This window comes from Danio aesculapii, chromosome 13 (assembly GCF_903798145.1).
Source record: "Danio aesculapii chromosome 13, fDanAes4.1, whole genome shotgun sequence".
NCBI lineage: Eukaryota > Metazoa > Chordata > Actinopteri > Cypriniformes > Danionidae > Danio > Danio aesculapii.
In genome coordinates, this window is record NC_079447.1 from 17,207,883 (window position 1) to 17,229,133 (window position 21,251).

At 37.1% G+C, this 21,251-nt stretch overlaps 1 protein-coding gene across 2 annotated transcripts in view; it reads left to right on the forward strand.

Annotated features, from left to right (window-relative positions):
• Nucleotides 1–20,213, forward strand: part of slc8a3 (solute carrier family 8 member 3) — a 93,698-nt gene extending 73,485 nt beyond the window's left edge. The window contains exons 4-8 of one of the 2 annotated variants that reach the window (XM_056471172.1): nt 5,358–5,375; nt 6,747–6,871; nt 6,965–7,064; nt 13,851–14,123; nt 18,444–20,213. In XM_056471172.1, coding sequence (XP_056327147.1) covers nt 5,358–5,375; nt 6,747–6,871; nt 6,965–7,064; nt 13,851–14,123; nt 18,444–18,820 — 893 coding nt within the window. In that variant the 3' untranslated portion in view covers nt 18,821–20,213. The remainder of the gene's footprint in view (nt 1–5,357; nt 5,376–6,746; nt 6,872–6,964; nt 7,065–13,850; nt 14,124–18,443) is intronic. The other variant, XM_056471173.1, reaches the window with a different exon arrangement.
• Nucleotides 20,214–21,251: the final 1,038 nt, after the last annotated feature.

Consider the following 21,251-nt stretch of genomic DNA (forward strand, 5'->3'; position numbering starts at 1 on the left):
CTTCACTAAAACATCACCTCACTGAGAAAATGTGTGTGTGAGAGAGATATCTCTGCATTCACGTGTGTGCATTGAGGAAATAGCTGCAAATGAGCCAACGACAAGGGAGTTTTCATCTGAATATCGACACCTACATCCCACAAACCCATTACCTCACCGTCTGGTATCTGTTGCCAGGGCAGCATCAGCTGTTGCTGGCGCTGATGTGCCATACAATCTGAACTGTTGAATCGAAGAATAGTGAGAGAGAGAGAGAAGATGGCGAACAGATGAAAAGAATTCCTTGGTGAATTTGACATATCTACGCATATAATCACCAAGCAGATATGTTGAAATGCTGAGAGCCGACAACGCTACACAAATTACAGGTTAATAACGTGCATCAAGACACCCCCAACTCTACTCTCAGAGCATAAATTACAGGCTTATTTACACATCCAGCTCCTCATTATGGGTCGATATTTTCATCTCCGCGCACACACACACATACATACACACACTTAATCAAAGCTTGTTTGTTCGGCGTCTCATTCATCCTAAGCAACAGAAAATTACAGCACTGATTACAGAACTATTAAAGTCATTACACGCAGAGAGAAAGGAAAAGTAATGGGGAGACAAACAACACGATTCCTATAGATGGTACTCATATTAGCGGTAATGTGTGTGGGTCAGAGTTCTGGATTAATAAAAATGTTGTGAAATTATCTTTGTTGTTAATTTTGGATGCATAATGCATTGACTAATTAAAACCCGTCTGTTATGGAGATAGTTCTGAAATTGGGCCTTTATTTAGACCAGTGGTTCTCAAACTGTGGTATGCATAACACTAGTGGTACATGTGCTTCTTTCTAGTGGTACATGGAGGAATTGCTAAATAATAAATGGAAATTAACACACTTTTAATCTTTTGACACATGTACCAATGTGATCAGCATTGGCTTTTCCCATAGATATATACATTAGATATTGCATACGGACCCTGAGCATGCGTCAATAGCGCTGCCATATTTGTACAGGGCTCCCAGGACAAAAGTCATTCAACTGCTCTAGTCAACTCAAGACTAAATCCAATCTGAAGATGCTGGACTTTAGCGCTGTGTACGGGTGCAGTAATGAGCAAACAAAGAAAACAAAGAATACCTACCTTTCATGGGTAGGATTTATTTTTTTACTATTTTGTATGTTATGAACTTTTGTGCTCAACATGTAATGTTATTGATGATAACAGTCACTCACTGCACTGACCATAAGGTAAAGTAGCACTAACTTGCACTAAATTCTAGGTTTATGCTAGTTTGGTTGAATAAAATCAGCAAACAATGTAAATGAAAAATGGCAAAAAGACGTTGCGGTGCCAGAAACTTGTATTATTGTCGGCTAAGTGAAGTAGCGAATAGTTTTTGAAGTAGCTTATAAGGGTGCCGCCTGACAGTGGCTGCACTCCAATGTGCATACTGTCCACCCTAAATTATTGAACATTACAAATGTTATATGCCATTTAGATCAGAAAGGTGTATATGCACATTGAGATGCAGGGATATCGATGGTTCACACGAGTCATTCATAACAGAGATTTATTCACAAACGAATCGCTAGTACTGGTCATTATGGTAGTACTTGGAGAGACTATTTTTTTCTGAGGTGGTACTTTGTGAAAAAAGTTTGAGAACCGCTGATTGAGACCAATAGTTCTCAAGCAGTGAGCTGAAATAATAAAAAAGATTGATTTTGTATTTAATTTCTTGAAAACACTGCATGTATCCTATTGTTGTGGTTCTAAAAGTGCAGTTTGTAGATCTGGACAAAATGTGTAAAAAATTCAATCATTCATTAAGGAATGTTGTGTTTAATTATTAGGAATCTATGTTGTATAATTCACATGCTTGTGAAAATCCAGTGTTTGGTTGATTCCGCTCATTGTGACAGCTTTAAACACAGCTGTTTCTTTTTTTCCATGAGAGGGTTTGGCATCATGACAGGTTTATTTTCAGACAGGCCATTAAATAACATGACAGACACTTCTTCTAGAAATCCCGTAGAGTTCAACCAATGACATGATGACTTCAAAACTCAAGAACTATTTTCAGACGTTCAGGCAAAAGTCCATGAGCGTGATATTTGAGGCTGAGACTATGAAGCACTTAATTATATTTGAGGACAGTGGGGTTGCTGAAGTCAAAAAGGTGAAAACTATTGATTCATTCACCCTGATGTCCTTCCAAACCTACATGGCTTGCTTTCCTCTGTAGAACATGAAGAATATTAAAATTAACTAGGACAGTCTATCAAAATATGACTTTCGAAACCTTGTGTGCACCAAACAAGCAGACCATAACCCCAAAATTGGTGAGTCTCGGGAACTTTAATAACATTCAACTGAAAAATGACAGCAGCACAAACCAAAGACATCTATACTGTACAAACCAAAACAACACATAATGTCACAAGATGCAACCATAAAAATGGGGCGTGTTTTCTCATATTTTCATTTATTTATATGACAGAGGATTTCCAGGTGCTGTTTTGACTTCTTTACAAATTTCCTAACCTTTTCAACTGATTAAAAATGCAGTCATATGTTCACACATGCAATAACTGTGTCAAGCCAAGCACATACAGTAGCATTTGTTTTATAAGTTTAGTAAATTCTGTCACAAAATATGTTATGAAAGCTGTTGTTGATGTAGCATCTTTCACTTAGGTCTATAGAAAACAATGTTAAAACATGGCGCGGTGAGCCTTAGTCTTCATGCCTCTCTCCTTTTTCAAAGTAAGAGTCCCACATACAAAGTGAAGGGTGATTTATACTTCTGAGTCAAGTGCATGCGTATGCTCCGGCGCAGCCTTCGTGCAGTGGCATAGCCCTCGCCGTGGCTAACGCTGATGCTGATTCACGCCTCTCGAAAAATGTAACTACATGTCACAACAACGGGTTACGCAAGCTCTGTGATTGGTCGGTTTGGAAGCTGTGACAAGTGTGAACGGTGCTGAGAGGCCCGAGCTTGATGAAGTGAGTGTTTATAAGTGTGGAGTCCTGTGGAGGAGCTACAGATGGAAACTTTTGTTTTGTGTTTACCTTATGATTAATGTTGTTGCACGTGCGTCGGTTCCCACCTCTAAATGAGAGTTTTAGCTACTTGTAAGCTGCATCCAAAATCGCCTGCTACTCAGTAGCCACTGCATTTGAATTTAAAAGTACTACTCGACCGTTAGAAAATGGTATGTTCTATACAGTATGAAGGGCTGCACGGTGGCGCAGTGAGTAGCACGTTCACCTCACAGCAAGAAGGTCACTGGTTCGAGCATCGGCTGGGTCAGTTGGTATTTCTGTGTGGAGTTCTCCCCATGTTGGCGTGGTTTTTACTCCGGGTGCTCCGGTTTTCCCCACAAGTCCAAAGACATGCGGTATAGGTAAGTTGGGTAAGCTAAATTGTTCGTAATATATGTGTGTAAGTGAGCGTGTATAGATATTTCCCGGTGATGGGTTGCAGCTGGAAGGGCATCCGCTGCGTAAAACATGTTGGATAAGTTGGCGGTTCATTCCGCTGTGGCGGCCCCAGATTAATAAAGGGACTAAGCTGAAAAGAAAATGAATGAATACAGTATGAATGTCAGTAGTATGAATAGAACTTGGAAGAACAACATCCGCCATTTTGTCATCATCACGTGACCTTCCCATGTCAGTTGCGCTGCTTCACTCCCGGTCATGAATTCTTTTGCAGTGCATCATGGGATAGCGTAGTGTCCATCTGACGAATCTTGCCGGAAGTGGTAGGTGATTCAGGTAGTTCTCACATACTGTTTTTCGAATTCAATGGCTCCATTCAAAACCGCATACTTCCATACTGTATAGTACACTAAAATTCATATGTGAGTCGTGTAGTATGTCTGAATTCATAGAATTCGAAAATCAGTATGCGAGAAGTACCTAGATGACTTCCGGCGAGATTCTGAAGTGCGCATCCCATGCATGCTGCACTATCCCATGATGCCCCGTGAAGGAATTCATGAATGGGAGTGATGCAAAGCAATTCGCGAGGGTAGGTCATCTGATCTTGACAAAATGGTACGTCCGAATTCCATTCACATACTGCTCACATTTATATTGTATAGAACGGACTTTTCTAATGGCCGAGTAGTACATTTAAATTAAAATGCAGTACCTACTGTAGTAGGCGGTTTTGCCTTTGACTTCGAGCATATACTCGGCTCGCATACTAGTTTTAGAGTATTATATAGTATGCAAGTATGTGATTTTGGACGCAGCAGTAGTCAAATGTAAAATGTTGCGGCCAATCAATCAAATGTCAATCTACTATGTGTAACAGTCTGTTTTGTTCTGATTAACCTGTTTTTCACTGCCATTTTACTTTCAAGGGATTTTCAGGATCAAATTATTATGCCACACACTCAGCTGTTATACATGTATGTTATTATATATCAGTTGGGCCTAGGTATATCATTCATTCATTCATTCATTCATTTTCTTTTAGGCTTAGTCCCATTATTAATTTGGGGTCGCCACAGCGGAATGAACAGGCAACTTATCCAGCATATATTTTATGCAGCGGATGCCCTTCCAGCTGCAACCCCTCATTGGGAAACACCCATTCGCACTCATTCACACACACTACGAACAATGTTAGCTTACCCAATTCACCTATGCCACATGTTTTTGGACTTGTGGGGGAAACCGGAGCACTCGAAGGAAACCCACGCCAATACGGGGAGAACATGCAAACTCCACACAGAAATGCCAACTGACCCAGCCGAGGCTCGAACCAGCGACCTTCTTGCTGTGAGGCGATTGTGCTACCCACTGCCTAGGTATATATAGATTTTAATTTTATGGCACCTTTATAACAATCTATTAATACAAAAACTTCTTTTCTCAGGGTTGAAGGACAGACATTGTAATTAGCTCAGTGCAAAAGCCACTGAAATCAATGTAAAAACATGCATTAATCCCAACTGGAAAGCAAGTGCGCGCGCGTGCGTGCGTGTGTGTGTGTGTGTAATTAGCGTATCCTCAGCACCTCTTTGTTCTGTCGCCACATCCCAAATGTTACTACGACACTCCCGTTGCCATGGGCAACCACCTGCTTCGGCGCCCTGGATCACATCTGATCACATCTGATCACATCTGCCCGCTCACACCTGTCCGGCTCCAGAGTCTGCGCTGCGTGATGAAACGCCACAGGCTCCAAATATTTATACTCATGTTTACCTGAGCAAATAAACCCTGTCCAACATCTCACTGCATTTCCCTCCACCATTATCTGTCTAACATTCTCTTCATGTCATTCCACCCCTCCCTTCCTCTCTTTCTCTCTCTCTATTTTTTCCACACACAGCTCTGTTATTAGCTGATGGTAAGTTGGAGAGTGAATGCTCGAATGTGTGTTTATAAGGTATAATGAGGCACAAATTGTGGTCTCATCTGCCTCACTTTCACATGCATGAGAAGATATGCTGTGTTGAAGATGGTAATCTCAACTTTCAGTTGGTGTGTGTTTGGTGAGTGTTGTGCTTGTTATTTCTTCAACTCAAAGGTTCAGTCAAAGTAAGTTTGGCTATTAATCTGTGTGTGTTTGCATGCGTAGACTTTCTAATAAGAGAAATTTTAGTGACAGTCTGCTGCTTCATTCATAAAACAAAAGCAGAGCCAATTTCTGCATAAATAGTCGTAAAAAGTAGTGTTATGTAAGTAGTCACATTCAATTGGGTAAGACGAGTTACGTAAGCATCATTTTATGAAGATTTTGCACAAATTCGCTGTGCTTGGGTTTCAGGAATGAATCTTTTTGACTAAATTCTGTAAGTATCTTAGTATCTCCAGTACAAATATCTAAATCAAGATACAGTTACTTACGAAGCAAAATGGTTTGTCACTTTAATTTATACAAAATAATTGAGTTCATTCTTTAAAAAAAGAAAAAAAACATCAGGATGTCAGGAAAAGTATCTTGTTTTTTGTCTTTGAGTTAAGTTTACATATTAGACTCCAGTAAGATATACACTCACCGGCCACTTCATTAGGTACACAACTGCTCTTGAATGCAAATTTCTGATCAGCCAATCACATTGAAGCCACTCAATGCATTTAGGCATGTAAACACGGTCAAGCCAATCTGCTGCAGTTCAAACCGAGCATCAGAATGGGGTAAAAAGGTGATTTAAGTGACTTTGAACGTGGCATGGTTGTTGGTGCGAGACTAACTGGTCTGTGGGCACAAATGCCTTGTTGATGCTAGAGGTCCGAGGAGAATGGCCAGCCTGTTTCAAGCTGATAGAAAGGCAACAGTAACTCAAAAGGGGGTCCAACCTGGTACTAGTAAGGTGTAACTAATAAAGTGGCCGGTGAGTGTAAGTTCTTGTTTAAAGCACAAAATTATTTGATACGTTTTTTAGAACTTAAACTAAGAAATGAAGACTTCATATAAAACATAATTTTTTCAAGTAATTGGATTTTGATTAAATAATTAGCCAAAATAAGACAAAATGTTAAGAAAAAAACACTTCTGAATGTTTATAGTGACAATAAATGCTCAATAAATATTCAGAAATGAACAGTGTGTGAATATTTGATTAAAAAATGTTTAAATAAAAAATTCTTTAATTGGGCCAAAAAGTTCGCCAAGAAAGGTGCATGTTGAGTTTTTTCTGTCTATTCTTATTGAAATCATTCTTTAATTAAGACTACTAATATGACACAAAAGTTTCTCTCTGCTTTTTCATCATAGATATTCAAGACAGGAAGTTATCATCAGAGGAAGAAGAAGCGAGAAGAATAGCAGAGATGGGAAAGCCTATATTGGGCGAGCATTCAAAAATTGAGATCATCATCGAGGAGTCGTATGAGTTTAAGGTACACTCGGACCAGCAGACTTTTTCATAAGGGAAGATTTTTGATATGCTTGCCTATGTTTTGTAATTCATCTGTTTTTGTGTTTTGCTGTAGAGTACAGTAGATAAGCTGATTAAAAAGACTAACTTGGCTCTGGTCGTGGGCACAAATTCTTGGAGAGAACAATTCATGGAGGCCATAACTGTCAGCGCAGGTGACTATCAACTCTGAACAACTCTACAAGTGTCATTAACCACATTTATATTACAAACACCCACACAAAAATCATTCTTCATATTAGGTTCATTTTTGATGGGTCATGGAGTAATGGTGCTCAAAGGAACACAGGAATAAATTATATTTTAAAACATATTTAAATAGAAAACAGCTATAATACATTGCAATAATGTTTCACAAAATCACTTTATGTTGCAATACAGGCTCATTGTGAAATGTACCTCATATACATTTCTGGAGGGTGCAAATTATGTGGCCAGAGCTATGTTTGGCTGCATTTCGTCTTTAAAACCAATGCTAAGGGACTGAATGATGCCCCCAATGGCTTCTGTTTCTTTTCACGCTACTAGCTGACCGCTTACCTCCGTGTGGACTGCTTTTCCGCTGTTACCAGCTTGCCCAGTAGCTCGCCATGTACATCAGCAGACTTGAGATGCAGGGAGGAGTTGACTGCAACGATGGGGTTTGAGTCCAGCTGAGAATGGTTCTAGAAAGTGAATAACAGGGTGAGAAAGTGATAAGATCTGAAAACATGGTAAAAACCAGGGGAGCACTTTTCTTTTTACGGATTGCTTTTGAAAACCTTATCGGTTGGGTTTCGGGAAGTGGGTGATCGGGTCAATCTGTGCTTTTGAAAACACTATCGCTTAGGTTTAGGGAAGTGGGTGATCGGGTCAATCGGTGCTTTTGAAAACACTATCGCTTAGGTTTAGGGAAGTGGGTGATCGGGCCAATCGGTGCTTTTGAAAACACTATCAGTTGGGTTTCAGGAGTGGGTGATCGGGTCAATCAGTGCTTTTGGAAACACTATTGTTTGGTTCGGTTTAGGGTAAGGAGTGGGTGGGGGTATTGGTCGGTCAGTCTGTTAGTCAGTCGACAGTGGCCTCTTGTGGATTTACATGAGAACAGCAGGTGCGAAAGGCACTCGCAAGATAAATTTGAGATCTGAAAAAGCATACACAATGGCCTCTGGTGGATTTGAGAAAAAAAAACCCTCCTGTGACGTATTTCATAATCTCCAGGAATGTATATAGAGGTACGTGCCAATAATGAGCCTGGGTTGTTATTTTGAATAATATTTTAAAATTCTTATCAACCCCTAACTATCAAATGGTAGAGTGTGCAAAGGCTTTGTTTTGAGGCAAATCTAAGATGACTTTAAATTTCCATAATTTTCCTGGGTACTTTTTTTGTTTAGAATAAATATTAGTACCAAAAAGCCTATGTAATTAATTGGAATCCTAAAATGCTTACAATTTTAGGAATAAAAATGAACAATTTCTAAATGCTTTTATATCTCCCTATGAAATGTTTCTTTTTTTTGAAGAAATGCTTTGTGATCTGAACATCCATCCATTTAAATACATTTTGTGGGTTAATATTTCCAAACACAAATCTGTATTGCAATCTGTTTAGGTGCACGATTCTACTTTTGATTCATTCATCCCAAATTTTCCATATTCAGTCATATTCCTGAATTTATAGAGTAGAATATATAGAGCTGTTATGACTGGACTCAATGGTTCTGTCTGTTTTTTCACATTGCAGAAATCATAAGGACCCTACTTTTTGATGACATGTACTAAAAGCTTACATCTTAGTTGTTATGTAAACATAAACTCATGGTCATACTGCACAACCACACATTTATTTTTATCTGTTGTGACACATCACACGGCCCACATAAAAACTGTGCCCACAACACTCCAACACAGATCTACTCATCCTACATCCCTAATGTGTTCATTTTCTAAACATCTTGACTAATTTGATAGCAGCTTCAGCTTTGAGTTAGTGTATTATTATCAGCTCCTTTACATTTGTTTTGGTTGATGTTTGACAATTTCAACTGAAAACTGCAGGGCAGGGCCTATCCTTCCTTTAACAAATAGCCAATGGAGTTTTGTTTATATCACATCTCTGCCAATCAGAGTCATTAAATTAAAAAGCATATTTTAGTCATTAGAGCCACGGTCTGTAATAGCAGAGTATTAAAAGTAGTATTAAAACACTGCATTCACTGTCTAATTTGATTGAGGACAATATGTTTTGTGGTCAGTACCAACTTGCACATAGACACATAGTGAATTTGTATGACTAATAAATGTTGAGGAGTTCAGATCAACACAGCTACCATTTATTATTTTCTTATATATGCAAATGTTTAGGCCAGAGATGCCCACACTACGGGCTTGCTTGCAAAGTTGGTCCATTGTATCCTTTGATTTGGCCCACCATCCCATCTGAGAAGAGATGGAGAATGATGGGGATGGTTAAGAGATTTGGTATTACAAATCTTATGTAATCTTTAGTTTGTTTGTTTGTTTCACTGTTAAAATCATAATTAACCATAATGGTAACACTTTATAATAACTACACACTATGAATTATTTACTAAGCATGAGCATCTAGTGAATTCATTATTTGTTAAGCATTAACTCTACATTAATAAGCATTAGTAAGCAGTTTATAACTGCAGCTACAAATGCTGTATTCTTGACTTACAACCACATTTATAATGTGCTTAATAATTGAACTTTCATACTTTGATAATGATTTATTTTTTATTATTAAATTCAGTATTGCATTATTTACAAACCATCTGTATTTAAGGATATTTGGTGGTTTTTATGATCATTCAGAATGGGTTAGTAAAGGATTAATAAACTATTGAAATCAACATTTGTATATCTTATTATTCAGGCATATAGTAAAGATTACTATGTATGTTAATAAATGCTTTATTAACTTCATGCAGTTTTGTGACTTAATCTAAAGTGAGGACTATTTATGCTTTATAAATCCCTTATAAATGACAATTAAAGGCTCAGTATCAAATGAACAATAATCTTTGCTATCTTATCTAAAAAGTAAAATTACTTTAAAGTTTAAACATTGTCAAATAACAGGAGTGTCAAAATACAACATAAAACTAGATAAAACAACAAAAATATAATAATTTAACAATATAATAAGATCCAATGTTTAAAGTGTACAGTAATTTTATTTTAGATAAGGTTGCAAAGATTTATTTTTCATTTGATTTCAGTTTCATTTGTCCATCTTCAAACAAATAGGAATGAATGAAGTCATTAATGTTATTTTTTTCTGTTTAGAATTTAACTGAGCCTTTAATTGTCATTTATTAGGGATTTATAAAGCATAAATAGTCCTCACTTAAGATTAGGTCACAGAACTGGATTTTACAACTGAAGCTAATAAAGCATTTATTACCATACAAATTAACTATTAGCATATGCCTGAATAATAAGAATTATAAATGTTAATTTGAATAGTTTATTAATCATTTATTAACTCATTCTGACTAATCTTAAAAAACAACCAATTATGCTTAAATAACTGGTTTGTAAATAATGCAATACTTAATTTAGCAATGAAAAATAAATCTTTAACAAAGTATGAAAGTACAGCTATTAAGCACATTGGAGCTAAATAACGAGATTTGCAGTGATAAGCAACTTGGCTGTTTGCACCAGCGAAACACGACAGAAAGTTAAATACAGTCATTCAGAAGCACAGAATATGCACTCACTCATGAAATGGTCAATGTCTATAATCTAATTAATACATATTAAACTTCTTTAACATTAATGTAGGTGCTGAATCACTTATATATGTTGGTTTTGAGTCACAGTTCTAAAGTTCAATTTCAAACGGTTTATTTTATTTCCAAGATCTGAGCTAAATCAGCTGCTACTTTCAGTAGTATGTCAATAAATGTCATGTAAAATGGCATTCAAACTCACATTATTAGCATTTAACACTGAATAATGCACATGAGGTGTATCTGAGGCGATCATTGTCAGTTTTCTGTTGTTCACCTGTAAGAAATAGAAACTGTTTCTAATCAATTCTAGGTGTTGGTTAGAACAAAAACTCCTTTTAATATGGAAAATATTCCTTCTATCGCTTGCCCTTGCTTTTATTTAGAACACGACTTAAATCAGCCTTAAGGCTTGATCGTCAGACTCGCTCCTTGGTCCTCAATCTGGCAACCTGCGCTTGCGTTTGTTTTGATCCAGGCATGCAATACTTAGTTCAACCACTGGGTGTCAAACTTACATACTTCAACTTTAATCAGATTTCGTTTAAATGTACATACTGTCACCCAATGGATAAAGGACAATGCATCAGCATTGAACTCTACTGTCTTATAAATGTAATTATGTTTTTATTGCATTCATTTATAATGGCTCTGTTACATGTGAAAAAGTCATAGCATTTATTGTCTCTTAGGGGGAAGGACACTTTAGATAAAATATAGCGTTTGATTGGTCAGAAGATCTGAAAGAAGTACATAATGATGCCATGAAAATCATTGACAACCCCGTTGCCAGGGTGGTTCAAAAGACCCCAGGATTTGTCCGATTTGGACTGCTATTCCTTCATAAATTGTGAAAATAACCCATCAAAGAAGGCTTTAAGACCAAGTGGAATCCTCTGTTGGCTGTCGTGACTTCAGCTAATCAGTTTTGGCTAATGGCAATGCAAACAATTATTTTTCATCAGTCCAAAATCTGTGCAAGAAAACTTACAACCTGACGAAAGTTAAGTCATCTTTCACTACTGACCTACTGTAATGTTGTTAAATAGAGAAAACATTTTACAATAACTTTTATTCTAAATCTTAGACCTTATTCATGAAACAAAAATGATCAGTAAAAAGGTGTGAAGCACCAAAGGCAGCCCATATTAAAGTTAATTTTAGAACTAATCAGGCTATTGTTATCTATGATTTTTTTTACATTATTATTGTTTATTTATTTGTTTATTTTTATTCAACTGGCCACATGTTAACTGATGAAAGTTGACTGTGCTGGCCAGATTGTTATTTGCCTAAAAATGAACAAAAGCTAGTTTTTTATTAAAAGAAAAACAACAAATCCTTTTTTCTTTTTCTTAATGATAAATCATGTAATAAATTAGCATTTTAAAGTAGGTTTTTTCAAAATCTTTAAGAAAATATTTTGGTACAGTATATCAAAAAGTGTGGTTCTGATGATCATCCGACAAGCTATTTACAGTTTTTTCAAATTGCTAACACACTAAAATGAAATGCACACCACAATTATTTAAACTGACACACAGAGAGCAAAACTACTTCTCAAGTCTCAAAATTCTAAATCAAAATTCTATTTTCTGCAAAATTTTTACATTTTCTGCTTTAAACACATTTTGCGTTTCAAAATGACACTTTTTAAATGCACCAAAAAGACACAACAATCTGACATAAAGTCACATGTTTCAAAACACATGCCATTCAAAATGACATTACATGAGCTAATTGGCCAACTACATGTGCCACCTGGTCAAACACTTCAATGGTTAATTGTTAACAATTCAATCAGGATGTAAGCATTATGAAAAGACCACAGGTGATAACCTTTTTTACAACAACATTGGAAGACATTGCACAGAGAGGAAGAGGAAGAGGGAGGTTGAGAATAAGAGGGGGAGGAAGAGTGAGAGGTAGGGGCAGAGCAGGTAGAGGACTTCATGGCCAAAGAAGACAAACACTTTTACATGAAATCAGAGCAACCTTAGTAGACAATTTGTGAGGCTGGACAGAGAGTGCAGCCAAACTTGAGTTGTTTTACTGTTGCCTCTGTCATCCGGACCTTTAGACTGGAGAACAGGTAGGTAACCAAAATTTAGAATAAATGTAGTATATCGTATGTCATAGTGTATCAGTTAGGTGACACTATTTTCTTGTTGTATGACATCAGCCATTCATGAACTGCACAAGTTTCCTGTACAATGTACTCTACTGTGGGGGAAAATATTGAGCCTGCATAGTCCAAGCCCTATATATAAATAAAATAAATATTATAAATAAAATAAAAATAAATATAAAATGTTACAACAGAACGTGTGTGTGTATCTACAAATATTCCTGTGTATGTGAACAATCTGATACATATTTTAATACTATGGCAAAGCATTCTAAAGTTAGGGGTGCTTTTCATTATGCCCAACAGTGTGCAGTTGGCTAGGCAAAAATCTGGTAATATGATAGAAGTGTGTGCCATTTGTTGCAAAAGTTTGATTTTGATAATGCTGTGTGTAGTTTCGGTTGCAGTGCTTCATTTTGCAGGATATATTAGCTATTTTGCAGTTTGGGTGTGTGTTTTTGTGAATTGTGTGAAGTATTTTGACAAAACCAGACTGGTTTGAAAAATTGTGTTAGCAATTGGGAAAAACTGTAAACAAAAAAGTGCTTAATGTCATTAAAAGGCAGTATTTAAACCTCATAGTTATATATAAAATGAGGCGAATAACTGCAAATAGGTCCACCTTTTGAGAAAAAAAGAACCACCCCTTTCACCAGGCTGGATACAGGCCTGATTGATCTATATTAACCGAAGGAAAATGCAAGTTTTGAATGCTTGCTGGTTTCTAAATGATTCCAAATTTAGTTTTGGAGCACACTAGCTAAATACTAAAACCCAAAAAACATTAAGTTTGAATGCAATAGGACTTCTTACATGTTAGTTTGTATATGACCAGTGTTAAAATATAAGCACAGCTCTTGCCTTGTCTAGCCATCAATTACGTGACTATCAATCAGCCTGTGTTACCAAGGCAACAGGACCCCTGAATTCAAAAGATGGCTTTGGTCAGGTATGGAAGCTGTACAATGACAAAACAATACTAACATTTTTCATTTTGTTTTGTTTTTTCCCCCCTTCCACATTCTCCTTTCTTTTCTTTCTCTCTCTCTTTCTCTCTGCATTTATCTCAGGAGATGAGGACGAGGACGAGGGTGCAGAGGAGCGTCTGCCGTCTTGTTTCGACTATGTCATGCACTTCCTGACGGTGTTCTGGAAGGTTCTGTTCGCCTGTGTTCCGCCCACAGAATACTGGAACGGATGGGCCTGCTTCATCATCTCCATCATCATCATTGGTCTTCTGACTGCTGTGATCGGTGACCTGGCCAGTCACTTCGGCTGCACTATCGGCCTCAAGGACTCTGTCACTGCTGTGGTGTTTGTAGCTCTGGGAACATCCATCCCTGGTGAGTTTTACTTGCTTATATAATGCATTCTTACAAATATCTTTTAAAGGTCCTGTGAAGTGCTTTGAAATGTGCAATTTGTATTTGATGTTTGACGTAATCTCAACCGAAACACAAAGAGAGGGTGGGACATAGTGTAGCTCCTCCCCTTTTTAAAAGAAACAGCCAATAGTGTTTTGTTTTATCACCGCTCTACCAGTGATTGAGCTCAAGTGCATCAAATGTGAAGCGTCTTGAAGTGGGCGGGGAATACCAGATAATAGAGAGCATTTGATTGGTCATGATTTGATGAGAAAGTGAAGTATGAGGTGACATGAATAAAATCATTGATTCATTTAGGTGGAAGTGACAAACTACAAGCTTTACATGTTTAAATAAGATTTATATCTTCTAAACGAGAATTTTGTCACTGTTTTGGAGTGCTCTAGCTTCTTAGATCTCCTACAAACTGACAATACTGATACGAACATCTAAAAAACTTTATTTTATTTATTAATTTCATGGGAGCTTTAAAAGGGTCATCGTTTACCGTACTATTGGAAAGTTTGGGATCCGTAACAAAATACATTAATGCGATAGTTTACCTAAAAATGTTATTTTGCAGTTATTTTGCTCACCCTTAGGCCATTAAAGATTTAGATGCCTTTTTTTCTTCAGTAAACGTAGAAAAAGATTGTTAACTGAATTCGTAGTCCTTAGTGATTTATACAATAGAAGTCAATGGTCACCCATTACTAAGATAAAAATAAACACAATAAATACAAACTAGTCCAAATCAATTCCCATCCCAGCAAACAGTTTGGTGTTTAATAGATGTCTAATAGACATCTAAACGTAGACAGCTTGGCTAAAACAAGGCTAAACTTGGGATGTCAGTGAAAATCTAATAGATATCTAAGAATAGGCCAAAACTAGACTAGTGGTCAAATAGACAGATTAGACAGACTTTATAAGTGTAGTCATTCATTTCTGTTTATTTGATGACTAGTCTAATTGTGGCCTATTCTTAGACGTCTGTTAGATTTTTCACTGAAAGCCCAAGTTTAGCCTTGTTTTAACCAAGACGACTATGTTTATGTATACATCTATTAGACATTTTTTCACAAACAAAAGGTCGATTGGAGGTCGATTGTTTTGTGCAAGAAATTGTATTATTTACAATATTATTAGCTTCAATCCACAGCCTAGGCAAAAAGTTGATAGTCACTTCTGGTTGCTTGATGACGTATGCATGAGCACGCAGTCAGGCATGAGGTGACGAAAGATTGAGGAGGCACATTTTTGCCAAAACGGTTCTTACCTGTGATTGTCCAAGGTGGCAACTGCTATAAATTACACTCACTCTGATGAATGAACTTGGGTCTGTACGTGCACTCGCGCATACTTCATCAAGCAAACGGAAGCTCGTGCTTACTACACTCTTGCGAGCACCGAGAACTATTTGTAATGTTCAGTTTTCTACACAGACTGATTGTTTTGCTTCACAAGACATCAGTTTGTCACCAGGACTATTGATTTAGAATTGTTTGTAATGTAATGTAATGTAATGTGTATTTATATAGCACATTTATTGTGTATGGCCATACACCCAAAGTGCTTCACATGAGGGAGGGTCTATTCACACCACCACCAGTGTGCAGCATCAACTTAGATGATGCGACGGCAGCCACAGGACAACGGTGCCAGTGCGCTCAACACACACTATCTATTGGTGAAGTGGAAAGATGATGTTAGAGCCAATTCAGTGGATGGGGATAATAGGGAGGCCATGATCTGTAAGGGTTGATGGAGGGAATTTGGCCAGGACACCGGGGCAACACCCATACTCTTTAAAGTGCCATGGGATTTTTAATGACCACAGAGAGTCAGGACCTCGGTTTAACGTCTCATCCGAAAGACGCCGCCCACTGACAGTATAGTGTCCCCTTCACTTTACTGGGGCATTAGGACTCACACAGACCACAGGTTGAGCACCCCCTGCTCGCCTCACTAACACCACTTCCAACAGCAATCTAGTTTTCCTATGTGGTCTCCCATCCAGAACGACCAGGCTCAGCCCTGCTTAGCTTCAGTAAGTAACCGGTCTTGGGCTAGTGGGTGATATGACTGTGGCTGTTTTTGTATGTTTGTTTTTAATCTAAAAATTGTTAACCATTGACTGCCATTATATGAATCACCAAGGACTAAAAATATATATTTTTAATGTTCTGCTGAAGAAAAAAGTCATAAATAAATTAACAGGATTTTTAAAAAAATTTCGGGTGAACTATCCCTTTAATACTTTTATTCAGTAAACATTTTAATTTAGTGAAATTAAAATTTGCAGTCAATTTACTCACCTTCAGGCCATTCAAGCTGACCTTTGTCATTAGTAGATCATTAAATAATTTCTTTAGTTGAAACTGTGGTCCTTGGTGATTTATTAAATCCAAAGTCAACAACTACTGGGACTTTAATAGTCAAAAATAAAAAAACAGACATAACAAAATGAAGCAATTCTAATGAAGCAAAATAACCTGTCTCTGCAATAAACCTACAACAATTTACAGCATAATTACATGTAAACCTTTACTTTTATAAATCTACATTTTAATGATTTTATTTAATTTCTTTAATCCCAGTATCTATATGAGCACCTCAGAGCAATCGTTCCTTCCTCTTTACTACTAGTTATAGCACAAAACGAACATGAATGAAGATCACATATCTCCTGTTAATGGCTCAATCAGTGTTTCAGCTTGTAAACAGCATCACTTATCAATACATCTACCTCAGAAAAGTCATTCATTGAACACATCTGCAGATAAATTAGCTCTATTGAAGAGTGCTTTGCTAAAATATGCACTATATTAGACTATAAATTCATTATATTCTGCTTAACATCTGATGTCTAATTAATGTGTTTAAACTGCCGTGATGGGAGCCTTGTGTATAAATAATTGTATTTTAAAACAAGTTTATGTCAAATTGCAGAGCTTACATTTTATTGTTGCTTCTTTGCGTTTACTAAATATATGAAGTTTGCTGTTGCAGTAACAGATTATTAAATGACTGGAGTAAATGAAGTAATGTTTCTGACATGTTTTAATGAGCTAAAGATAATTTCAAAAAAGGATTTCTGTTTAGTGATTTCGTTTTGGTTTCATCTAATGCTCTTTCTTTATTGCAGAGAAATTTTAGACACTGTTTATTGTTTTACCTCGTAAAATCAGTGTAAACCGGATCAGGGGCGATTTTAGGATTTTTATTTTAAGGGGGGCGCTCAGCTCTATATGAAAAAAATATACATACATACATACATACATACATATATATATATATATATATATATATATATATATATATATATATATATATATATATATATATATATATATATATATATATATATATATAACCCTAATGTATTTATAAGTAATAATTTAATAGTAATACACTTAAAAATGTTTGACAAACATGGTAGACTTGTATGCTTCACTAGCAGTATTCCACTGTATTGTATGGACATGCATAGTCATTTGAGTTCAGAATGACAACAAACCTGTTTACTGTAGTAAAAGCCACTTTATATGTTAAAGTACAACTTTTGTTTCCTTGTATTTAATAAATTAAACTGCCACTTTTCTAATTAAATGGCATACATATATAAAAATATTTTTTACCTACAGGCTAATTCACGTCTTTCACGAACTGAATCAAAATATTAAAATAGTAAATATTTTTAATACAAGACAACACATGATGTTTCTATCTTCTGTCACTGTGTTTAATACTTTCTGTGCATGACTGTGGTATAATGCCACATGCACTGTAATGTGTTTTATAATGGTAGATCATTTTGAAATAAAAATAGTAAAATGTTCGTTAAGAGTTATATTTTCATGGAGGAAACAGCTGTGATTATGAGGTGAGCACGGAGGAAACAGTAGATTGGAAACCAAATTGCTCCTATATGACATTGGGATACAAGTGATACAAGTGTATCCATAGCAAACAACTGCAAATAAGCATATTTTATAACAATTTTTCGATAAGCACACACCTTGTTCTCTCGCTCTGCACAGCTGTGGTTTGCTGATCAAATGAAAAACGAAGGTAGGGGAGGAGCCGAATTCTGTCGCCGTCTTCATATCAAATTTAATGGGGACAGAGGCGATAATTTGGTCTACAGTTTATGAGCTAATCGCAAAAGTTTTAGGGGGGCTGAGTAGAAAATTAGGCCTAGCGACGCCCATGACTTTGATTCCTCCTGATTTGACTCTTAATAAAGCATGTTAAATCACAGATAACTACAGTAAATGAACTCTGTTTTCTTCTCAGACACCTTTGCTAGTAAAGTGGCGGCGGTGCAGGACAGTTACGCAGACGCGTCCATAGGTAACGTGACCGGAAGCAACGCCGTGAACGTTTTCCTGGGAATCGGCGTGGCCTGGTCAGTGGCTGCCATCTACTGGCACATGCAGGGTCGTGCGTTCGAGGTGCCAGCAGGTTCCCTGGCATTTTCTGTCACTCTCTTCACCATCTTTGCCTTCCTGGCAGTGGGTGTCCTGCTGTACCGGCGCAGGCCTCATATCGGCGGAGAGCTGGGCGGCCCCCGGGGACACCGCATCCTCACCACACTCTTCTTCTTCAGTCTCTGGTTTCTCTACATTCTCTTCTCCAGTCTGGAGGCTTACTGTCATATACAGGGCTTCTGAAGGGGCGGGATGGGGAGGGAGACCAGGACTGCATCAGAAAGATTTCGTGATCAGATCTGTGAACAGGACATTCGTTCTTCAGGTACATTCATGCTGAAGATGAAGAGCGAGTGGGACAGTCTTAACCTGGAGTCTGAGCTTTTCACAGTCTATATTTTTCTCAACACCTGCTGAGAACGACTTTTTTCTAAATGAAGTATTTTGGGAAAAAAAGACACAAAAAAATAACAAAAAAGGATTCAAATGACTATTTTCAAATCTGCTTCCAGGATTAGAAATAATATTTCAACAGAAAAATGAATATATATATATATATAACTACATGAAATCTGTTATTGAGTGACATTCGAAGGACCCATAAAGTCATTATTTATTTATTTAATTATTTTCCTCATTTAGTTTGGTAAAAACTCACAGAGCTTACAGCTTTTGCCATCCCCGGCTATGGAAACACTAATAGAGATGGATATGAACTTTGGCTGAACACTGCATTTTCCCCCTGATATTCCCGTACGGATATAACCTGCTTCCATATTTTTGTTTTCTGTGTATTTCCTTGCCAAGTGTTGTTTTAGCGAGCATCACAGAGGTGTTGGAGAAGAGCAGACCGCAAAAAAAAATACAGAGGGGAAAAAAGAGGCCTTTTTCCATTCTAACACGTTCATCACAAGTGTGTTTTCCGAAAAGAAGTACGCACTGCATCGTTGTTGTTTTTTATCCGTTTGTATTTTAGTCTCTCAGTGTTCTTGAACAAACATAAAGCACCCCATGGAGATCCCCCACTCCCCATTAAACCCCCAGAGAGTCCCTCTATATAGAAACACATGAATATTTTTACCAGGAGCTCCTTATGTGTGCATCTAAACAGTGTCTGAAGTGTTGATGGTGAATTGGGAGTCCGTTTCATTGGGGCCTTTACTGTGGTTTGTAATGTTTACAAGCAGAATAGAGTGAGAATGGAGCGCTAGACGAGGAGAGCGGCGTTACGTTGAAGTCCGTAGTGTTTTTGTGCCTATTTTTGTTGTAGTGAGCTGAAAACATGAGGTTGTGGGTGGGGCTTCTGTATTATCTGAGGGGAGTGAGGTGATTAAAAGCTGTTTAAACTGGCCAATAGGACCCCAGAACCAAAGAACAGAGCCTTGGATTGCCACCCTGAAGGTGCAGTGTTTCTCTGGGCCACAGGGAGGCCACAGTCCCGCTCCTCCTCTAGATCTTCATATACGTTTTTCTGTTTATTTATTTATTTTCAGTAGTCTCATTGAAAATACAGGCCAAACAGTTTAAATCCTGAACCGCAGTATTTGGATCACAGCACCTGCAGCTAATAAGTTCTACTTTTATTATGTTTACATTCAAATGCAGTTGTTTATGTGTGCGCGTGGAAGAGAGAGAGAGAAAATGTACCTGACGGCATTGCTTCAGCCTGATCTGTACTTCCTACTCTATTCATTACCAATGTGCTTCAGAACACAAGTATCGATACCAATCACACTGAACATTTGCTCATGCTCTTTATGGCTCATGCAGGCTTAAGTTCATCAGGTTTTAGTTGTTAAACATTTGTTTTAGTACAGAAAGGCTGGAGAGAGGGTTAGCAAACACAGCACTGACATTGTGAGCATCTACTGCCTATATAGACAGCATCATATACATCTAATATATGCAATTAATTATGCAACATACCATAAGATATCATATTTTGACCAGATTATAGGCAACATTGCTTGTGGTGAATTAAAAAAAAAATTGTTTCAATATTTTTTATTTAATTTAAAATCTCCTTTTCACTAAGTATGAATAGTTGTTTATTATTTATGGTGGCTTTAGAAAGCCACCATTCTGATATTCTACGTAAACTTCTTGTTCTTCTTCTTCCATCTTCTGAGACTAATTTTAAAGTCTGTCTCCTCCTAAGCCTTTCAGGCTACATCCTTCAAACTTTTATCAGACCTTCAAACTGGTCTGATTCAGGTTACTATATCTTTTCTAACTGATCTGACTTCCGGTTTTCCGAAAAACGACCCAGAAAATTCTGAAAAGGCCTATTGATATAACATTGGGTCAAACTTTGTGAGCTCATAACTCTGCGAGAACGATGCTATGATAATGCATGTTAGAAACATGCTAACAGCATGCTAATTCACGTTGGAATCATGCTAAAAACATGTTAATCAATGTTAGAAACATACTAATCCATGCTAGAATCATGCTAACTACATGCTAATTCATGCTAGAATGATGCTAGTTTGATTCTATTTCATGATAGAAACATGATAACAACATGCTAATGAATGTTATAAACATGCTAATCCATGCTAGAATCACAGCTGACAACATGCTAATTCACGCTAGAATCATGCTAAGAGCATGCTAACAGCATGCTAATTCATGTTGGAATCATCCTAAGAACATGCTGATTCATGCTAAAATC